The 10,000-nt window shown below is 35.5% G+C and overlaps 1 protein-coding gene across 2 annotated transcripts in view; it reads left to right on the plus strand.

The window, feature by feature from the left end:
- The window catches only part of LOC144956991 (uncharacterized), a 19,092-nt gene that overhangs the window by 6,964 nt on the left and 2,128 nt on the right, over positions 1-10,000 (plus strand). For both annotated transcript variants that reach the window (XM_078887889.1, XM_078887888.1), the window contains exons 2-3: positions 4,033-4,356; positions 6,168-10,000. The exon at positions 6,168-10,000 is cut by the window's right edge and continues 2,128 nt beyond it. In XM_078887889.1, the coding sequence (XP_078744015.1) occupies positions 4,054-4,356; positions 6,168-8,372 (2,508 nt within the window). In that variant the 5' untranslated portion in view covers positions 4,033-4,053 and the 3' untranslated portion in view covers positions 8,373-10,000. The remainder of the gene's footprint in view (positions 1-4,032; positions 4,357-6,167) is intronic.

Below are 10,000 nucleotides of genomic sequence, written 5' to 3' on the forward strand. Positions count from 1 at the left end.
GGCGTCATGTCATGTACGTGAAAAATAAAATTGAATACGTGTTTTTAAAAACAATTATTGTAATCACACGAATTATTGAGTTCTTACTTGAGTAATTGGATCAAACGTATTTTTATTCTTTTTTCTTTCTTTAATTTTTTTTCTAGATTCAGCCACTCTCTCTCTCTCTCTCTCTCTCTCCCTCTCTCTCTCTCTATCTACCTCTCCCCCCCCCCCCCATTAATTACCGATTGATCCTACGTGCACTTATCGTAAAGTACTTTCCGCAAGATCTAAGATAACTATTTACTCGATCACTGCTAGGTGGACACGTGTGTGTATGTGAGGGGGGGGGGGGGGGCAGAAATAAATCTCTATTTCACCCTGAAGTTTAGTCCCTTTGCGTGTGAAGCGAGTGCTCTACCAACTGGGCTATCGATCGAGACCCCTCGTTTAATCCATCATAATATTACTAGTGATTAGAGCCATGGACATTGATGGGCGGGTTTGACGTAGACCTTTGTGACATGTGTACTTAAGGGCGAGTGATGACGTCGACAACAATGATGGGGAATGACAGCTGTTTCTCGTTGATCTATGACGTAGGTGGTCACTCTACCTATCGACAGAATGGCTTCACTGATATTATGGGCATTAAAACTGTGTAGTCTCTCTCTCTTTCTCTTCTCTCTCTCTCTCTCTCTCTCTTCTCTCTCTCTCTCTCTCTCTCTCTCTTCTCTCTCTCTCTCTCTCTCTCTCTCTCTCTCTCTCTCTTCTTCTTCTTCTTCTTATCCAATCATCACCTCCACCACAAACACCACCGCCGCCACCACCACACTACTACTACTACTGCTGCTGCTGCTACTACTACTACTACTACTACTACTACTACTACTACTACTACTACTACTACTACTACTATTACCCCCCCCTCCCCTTTCTGTGACTCTATTATTTAATTTTGAAAAAAAAAGAAGTTATACATTGTCCAATGGATTACAGTTATCACAGCCAAATTATCACGCACGTAACACGTACAACGAATCGATTGCCTGGAGTTAAAAAAAAAAGAATCCACTCACAATCACAGTCAACGTCTTGCACGGATCTCACCTCACCCTCTGCTTAAAACTCAAGTAGACGATAATGGTTAGATTAGAGTAGTACATGACAAGTGCATGCGTGTCATCCATGGCCGACTGGAGTATTATAGTAGTAGGGCTATGGTGTCATCTATCACCCACGGATAACTCAAAAGCCGGATCTAAATCTAAATGGGATTTTATTTCCGACTCTTGGAAATGTGAATTTCCGAACACTTGGGACTCGTTATCCGCATGCGGTAGAAAATAATAATAAAAAAAAATAATATATAAAAGCACTTATGAATTAGATAAAAAAAAAAAAAAAAAAAAGAAAGAAAAGTTACGCCCGGCTTCATTAATTTGCAGTTCGTAAGATATTTGGTTTGGTTTTCCGAGTATCTGGCCGTGCTCGGAATGTTGATGTTGTCAGATTGTATTTTTCTCCTTCGTCTTCTTCTTCTTATTATTCATTCTAATTAAATCCTTGTCTTCGAGAGCATTTTGTTTTATTTTTTGTCGTGACCAGGTTTGTTTCCATTGATAATTGGAGTATTCCGTCATTATTATTATTATTATTATTATTATTATTATTATTATTTATTTTTATTATTAATTTTAAATATTAATTCAATTATCATATATTTATATATTTTTTTTTTTTAATTAAATATTATAAATATTAATTATTTAAATTATTATAATATCTTATTATATTATATATTATTATATGATTTTGTTGTTTCTATTCCCCGAGACATTGTGTCAACCACGATATTCTAATTCTAGGACTGCTGTCTATGAGGATGTGTAATGATATTGTGCGTGTGTTTGTTTGTGTGAGGAGTTAAAAAAAAGACCGTACAAGAAAAATGAACGTTGGAATTGTACCCAATTTATGACGCAACTATCCTTATCATTATATATATATATGTATATGTATATGTATATATATATGTGTATATACTTTAGTAAGACACCTGATTTAATTGCTTCCACGTGATGATCGGACAATGTCTATGCGGGCTATGAGGTCTAGTGGTATGACACTCGCTTTCGGATCGGAAGGTCCTGGGTTCGAGCCTTTACTCACATACTCTCACCGTACTACCGTACTCAGGTGTACAATGAGTATCTGGCCGTTAACAGTGTTGTCTCTGTCGGTAAAAAAAAAACAACAAAAAGAAACAAAAAAAAGTTGTAATATCGCGAACAGGCGTCGTGTCTCTTTCTACTTATTACGTGTTGTTGTTGATCAGGGAACCTTTGTAAAGCGCGTTGAGCACGTTTAGTGGATATTGCGCTATATAAAAGCTCAAGTTGTTTTTTTCTACACCGTAAGGCTAATGAGTGAATGTATTATGTGTGTGACATGCTATAACATGGACTTCGAGTCCGTATAAAGTGTGACATGCTCTTTGCCGCCACCGACATACGTGGCAGTACGTGACAAAGTCAACATAATTATTTTGAGATCGTGTTTCAGAAAAAAACCAAAAAAAAACCAAAAAAAAAAAAAAACCAAACAAACAAAAAACAAAAAACAAGCAAAAAAAAAAAAATAAAATAAATAAAAACAAAAATAAAAATATAAATAGAAAAATAAGACAGTCTTGAATCATATTTCATTAACATTTTAATTTTAATATTTCTTTAATATTTATCAATTATTCTTGTTTTATGGGATTATATTTATTTCATTTTTTTTTTGGGTGTTTATTCTCTCATGACACAAATGAATAAACGAACATTACTGAAACAATAATAATTGATTTAAAAAAGAAAAAAGAGGGATGTAAAAGAAATGTTGATATTACAGTTAATAAGAAAAAGTATTTAGAGAAAAAAAAAACAACAAACAAACAAATAGACAAATAATGTGGTAAATGCTTTAGAAATCAGTTGATGTCATCATCATCCTATCAAAGGGAACTAACTGGAATCATCCTGTTTAGAGTCGTGTAAACCACAGTTGTCTCCCCTTCCTTTTTTATTATTATTTTGCCTTCTCCAAGTTCTATTAATACAATGCTGAGTCATCATGATTACGAAATTTAGTGCATGTCACTCATCACGCGCCGCCATGCCGTGTCTTGCGAGACGTGTGGAAATCGTAACCACAAATGGTTATAATGTCTTTATTTTAAGGATACACCGCACAGCTTACTAATAACGGATCACAGTTGCGATTTTTAACCGTATACAGGCAAGCGAGCCAACTTTGATTATGAAACTTCAATGATAAATTCGTTACTCCTGGCGGGGTGGTGATTTCCTATTTAAAGAAGGAAACACGGCTGTTTGAATTTAGAACTAGTTACATCGCAGCGGTTATTTTTCGAAATTGAAGTAATAATCAAATTGTGTATGTATGTCAAAACAAGTTTTAAGATATGTAAACCTTATATATATATATATATATATATATATATATATATATATATATATATATAATATATATATATATATATACACATACATATATATTAAACAAACAAACACCAGAAGAAAAGTTTTTGAAAAACGTTAAAAATAATATCGTTCAATTTTAAAGAAATAATAATTAAAAAACAAAACAAAAAACAAACAAAACAACAACAAAAACAAAACAAAACAAAAAAACAAAACAAAAGAAAGCAAACACGGAAGACACAAACAAAACCTAATAACAACAATTCTTTTGAACTGTATGAGAATTAAATATCTCATCACGAATACATTATTAACCTAATGTAATTTAATCAAAACGGATAAATGTTAGATCTTTATATTTTCTTTCTTGTTTTTTTTTTTTTTTTTTTTTTGACTCACTGTGTTTTACAACCCTTTTAAAAGACGTTTGGAGAACATTTTACGTTGGAATTGAAATATTCTCGTGGAAATTGATATTATAAAGTCTTTTGTCGCAAATGGACTTTTAGAGCAATGGATGATGACAATGGACTTATTATTTTTTAACTATTCATTTCAGACGGATAACACTTTTATCACAATGGCGATGAGCGTAGGAAGCAGTGACAGCGACTCTACCGCTACAACAGCGTCAGCGAACTCCGCTAGGACAGCAACCTCCACAACAACAACCAACAACAACAGAGGCAAAGCCATGTCAAAGAGGCCCGGGAAAAGACCGGGCAGAAAGCCCGCCAAGATCGACGAGCGGGCGAAACTCGAAAGAAGTCGACAGAGTGCGAAAGAGTGCCGAGCCAGAAAGAAACTCCGATACCAATACTTGGAGGAATTGGTACTGAACAGGGAAAAAGCTGTGTTTTCTTTACGAGAGGAGTTGGAGATGGTAAGTAGATATCATTTTGTAACTATTAAAAAAAAAAGAAAAAAAGAAGAAATTTAAACGAATAATATTTTAACTGATTTAGCTCGTAAACATAATATAATGTTTTTTTTTTTGTTTTTGGTAAGAAACAGTATCATTAAATAACAGTATCTCGCATACGAATACCTATATAAAATGTATTGTCTATTATATTTTGTATGCGGCTGTGTGGTCCAGTGATATGACACCCGCTTTCAGATCGGAAGATCTTGGGTTCGAGCCTCGCTCAACGCATAGTTGAGTCCTTGGAAAAGGCTCTTTACTCACATTCTCTCACCGTGCTCGGGTGTAAGATGAGTACCTGGCCGTTAGCAGCGGTGTCTGTCGGAAAAAAAAATTGTAATATCGCCTAACAGGCGTCATGTCTTGTTCTAAATGCTACGTGTTGCTGTTGGTCAGGGACCCTTTGTAAAGCGTTTTGAGCACGTTTAGTAGATATTGCCCTATATAAAAGCTCAAGTTTATTATATAATTTCTTTGAACGGTTTAAGCTACATAAGTGGAACTTTGACCTTTGCCCTTACTTAAAACCAACACGTGTGTTACTCAGTATTACGATAACTTCCGCTATAATTCTATTATAAGCTAATGGCAAATTCGATGTGGCTTCGTGTTAGATGACAAAGCCAAGCTACATTAAGCGCGTCCAATGATTGAATGGGCAACTATTATTATTATCATTATTGTAGAATTCCTACTACCATTGTCTTAAAAATCTGGTTAAGACACTCGGCATGTATAACTCTGTGGACCCAAGTGAAAATGGTACTTATTCACTGTCAGTTCGTCGATGACGAATATTATTATTATTGTCACATGTGTGCTAGAATGAAATTAGAATCATGTGATTCCATGTCATTGTGAAATGACGAAGAATGAGATAAGGAAAATGTGAGACGATTTGATTACGATAGATCTCTTAAAGATGTGTTATATTATTTCATCATATCTCTCTATAATAACAACAACAACAGATACGCAATCATGATTTCTCTCTCTCTCTCTCTCTCTCTCTCTCTCTCTCTCTCTCTCTCTCTCTCTCTCTCTCTCTCTCTCTCTCTCTCTCTCTCTCTCTCTCTCCGAACGACAATTTCGCCATATTGAGGGAGGAGGTTGAATAAAGCGAATGAAGTATTAAGAAAGAAAGAAAAAAAATTCACTTCGCATATCGTCGAATTTGCCCCGAGATAAGTGATTATAAAATTACCCGTGTAACCAAACCCCTGTGCAATTTTTCGGTCAAAGGGAGATAACTGGAGTAATTATAGAAACTCGTGTACTGTTTGCGATTGTTTCCCTTTAGTATTAGTTGCGCATAGTATAAAAGAACATGAATATTTTAACACCAAAAAAAAAAAAATAAAAAAAAAAATAGGGTGTTTGAGAACGTGATATAATAAGAATAATCTCTTTTCAATGACGTTGAAGCGAATATAAAAATTGATGACTTGCAAATGGCAACCAAATGTCGAATCATCATGGGACATGTTTCTTTTGTATTTTTCTATTCCCGTGCTTCAATGATGTTTATTTTGTTTGTTGTGTATTATGATGTGATACTTCTTTATTTGGAAGTGTTCAGTAATCTGCCTGTTCATGCATTCACAAAAAAATTAATTAATTAATGTAGTGTGTAAAATTGTTCCTAAAACACGGTTCATCCAGATGTGCTGTTGTTGTTTACACGATTCTTTGACTACTATGATATTATGGTGTGTGCTTCAATACAAGATATTCTTCATGTGGTGCTTTCTCTTCTTCATTTTTTGTAGTTTAAGCAATGGTGCATACAGCTGGATAAAGGCAATATTCCTGCAGCGTTGATTAAAATGATGGCCAACGAGGACATGGCAAGACAGAGGAAACAAGCGGAGGAGATGAAGAGATCGACCGAACTTCAGAAACAGCAACAACAACAACAAAAACAGCTGCAGCAGCGGTATCAACGAGAACTTCCGTCAACATCATCGGCGGGTGTTTTAATCATTTCATCGAATTCTTCATCACCATCGTCGTCGTCTTCATCGTCTTCACCATCACCGCCTCAGGTATCTGTTCGTTCACCTATTTCCAATTCAAATCAACAACATCATTATCATCATCCTCATCAACAACAACAACAACAACCACAATTTTTGACACACGCAAGTCTTGGATCAGTTCCTCCACCACCCTATCCAGGCTTGGGAGTAAAAGCAACATCTATAAGACACGGCGGTCTAACCAGACAAATGGCGTTTGATGAAGGTAGCAAAACGGGGTCCCATCCGTCTCATCCTCCACCACCACCTCCTCCTTCAGCCCTTCATCCTCAGCATCATCATTTACCAACTGTGCCTAGTTCTATTAAATCCACCCATCCTCATGGAGCATCGTCTCCGTATCTGTCTCAGAATGTTTACCAATTTCAAAAACAATCCCACTCTCACGACATCAATCCATTTGTCAACAAGAACATTCCAACCACATCAACAACATCAAATCAAATCAAACAAATAGACTTCAACCAACGTGTTCAACAACAACAACATCATTACCAACAACAACAGCATCAGCAACGTCAAAACAAAATCGGATTTCAAAACATGGATAATGTCATTCTTGCGACGACAACGACCAATGTAAACATGCCTGTATCTACGTCTGCTTATTTAGATGATATCTCTGATTTAATCAGGAAAGAAACGACAACACATTCATCTGGTCAATTCACGACTGCTTCGTCTACGTCTAACCGCTACAGTGGAATCTCATCGACTCAAACCAGCCATTCCAGATCCAGAAGGAGGTCATTGAGCAACCCATTTGCCATGGTAAATTTATCTAAACAAGAACAACAACCACAACAACAACAACATCAATATATTGTTCCTGGTTACCAAAATCTGCCCCGTCGTTCGGCATCATTCACTCATAGGACTTACCCAGTAATGGATGCTGATACATTTTCTAGAAAAAGACACATAACCAGTGATTCTTTATCTGATATAAACGAGTTACCTCAACCAGAAAATGAAATGATTAAAAACGAAGTCGGACTCTTCAGTGGAATTCCTTTGGCCAGTAGAAGTGCAGCGACTACCATTTCGGATGGGGATAGCGATTCTGGAGATGAAAACACCAATATTTCTAGATTGTTCCAGTCATCGTCATTCTCATCCACCACCACCCCAACAACATCTGCCCAGAAAAGGACTTTATCAGATCCCGACATCCATCAAAGGAACAAAAAAGCCAGATCATTAGACTCTGAAATGGACTCGATAGTAACCGAATCTCTTTTGGCTTTATACAACGAATCGGACCCAAATTCAACCGCTTATAATCCCATTTCGAAATTGAACAATCTCACGACTGTAAAATGTATGGGATCAACGGGGACTCTGAACACACCCTCTGCCGCTTCACCTTTTGGATTTACCCCAAGGAATACAGATTCCCCAATGACGACATCATCTGGTGTGACCTCGCCCGCACCATCTTGCCAGTCAGGGCACACCGGCTCATCTCCAGCTCCCCACGTCTCTTCAATTCTAGAAAATTCCAATGCATCGTCAACTCTCTCCTCAGCTTTGATGGACCAAGATACATTAGACAACACAATGCTGCCCTCAACTCCAACCAGCGAGTCATTTTTATTTTCCACAACTGCTACATCTCCCCCCGTTGTATGTTCAGAAACTGGACTGAGCGCCACAATTTCAGAACAGATTCCAGAGTTTTATTCATTCCTGGCTGATCTTCAAGAGGACAATGGAAACATTTCTGTACCGACAACTCCAACAACGATGTCTACTGCTTCTATATTGAGCACAATTACTCCGATGAACTTTGGCCTTAAACATCAATCTCAAATTCCATCCATGCCACCCCATTTCTTACAGCCATTCACCAATCAGAAACAAGGGCCAACACCATTGGGGGTTCTGAATGTCCCCAGCATACTGGAAGAGATCTCCAGTGAAGAAAGTGTTTAAATAAGAAAATATATCATCATCATTGCCTTTTTCACCCTGGGTCAGGGTATAGACCACAGACAAACAGTTTACATCCATCTCTATCCCAAACTAACTTTTTTCGAAACTCTTCAGTCGCCCAAGCTAAAAAAAAGGATTTGATTTGTCCGCCTGTTTTTCTATAACAATTTGAATTTTACAGAAGGGGTGTTAATCCTTCGACAACCCCCAACCTGGAGGACCAGGTGACTCAACAAAGGGGGAGTCACACACCATTAGTCGCCTTTTGCGACCCGCTCTCTTGGCATTGGGCTTTTCTTGCCCTCTCTCTGTTGAGGAACCCTGGACACCCAACACCACACGGACACCAACACCACACGGGAGATAAAATATATAGTTTTTGAAAATTGGTGTAGCTGCAATAATATTATCGTTTTCAAATGGTGCAACGATTAAATGAAAATTATCCTCATAAACTTATATTTTAAAATATTTCAAATGCTTTGGAAAGCGTACAAAAGCATAAAAAGGGAATACAGATTGCAAACTATTCATTAAAGTCATTAAAATATCTAAGTGTAATCATTATTTACTGAATGTTGAATTTTGGTTTATTATAAAATTTTGAATGGCAATTTGTTTCTGTAATAATTAGAATAAAAAATTGAATCATATTGTTTAATATTAATTGCAATATTCTGTTTTAAGTCTATTGATCTGTCTGGCACCTTTACAAGAGTAATTTATACATTTTTTTTCATTCTATTTTTTATTTTATATAATCTACCCAATTTATTTTTTCATTTTTAGTATCCTTTTTTTTCATTTCCATTTTGCCCCAAACGCCATAATTATATATATTTTAAAGAAATACCCCTCTCCCCGAATTTAAAAAAAAAATCTCTTCTTGTTTATAGTTCTTAACTTATGTTTTGAAAGTAAGTCAAAAATGTTGACTGATTCTTCAATCATCGTTGACAGTATATTTTGAGGGCGAGCAGTTATTCATTTTTGTTGCTGTTGTTGTTATTTAATTATAATGTATTTTATGGATTAGTAAGAAATTATCATTTCATTCTCATGATCAGTGTGGATTTAATTTTTTATTTAAAACACTACAAGAAAATGAAAACTTTTGTGTTTTAAGAGTAGTTAGTTAAATCACCTAATATAGTTTTCAGTTTAAAGGAAATTTGGGTTAAAGTTTGATACCATTGAAAAGAATTAAGAAAACATTAAAATTAATAATAATAATTGAAATACATGTTGGTCTTTTTTTATCTTTTAAGATAAGAGGTTAATGAATTAAGGGTATTTACTTGTCTCATGTTTATATCAATTGATTCAATGAAAAATCTTGATTTAAATACTTATAACGAACATCAAAGGTCTTCAACTAGTCTCTAAGCCTTTTGTTTTAATATCAAACTATCATTGATGTAGAACTAGACATTCTCGTTGCTTTTGTTATTGCCTGAAGAAGGGTTTTGAGCCCGAAACGTTCGGTGCTTTATTAATACAATTAAAAAAAAAAACAACAAATTATCATTTCGAAGGTGTTTTAATATTATTTTTTTTTTCATTATTGTCATTGATCTAAGTCTAATGAATTCAAGATTGAATCTTGATGTAAATCTTGTCATTTTGTA

The sequence above is a fragment of the Berghia stephanieae genome, chromosome 11, assembly GCF_034508935.2.
Source record: "Berghia stephanieae isolate SIO BIC M18660-M18661 chromosome 11, UCSD_Bste_1.3, whole genome shotgun sequence".
Taxonomy (NCBI): Eukaryota; Metazoa; Mollusca; class Gastropoda; order Nudibranchia; family Aeolidiidae; genus Berghia; species Berghia stephanieae.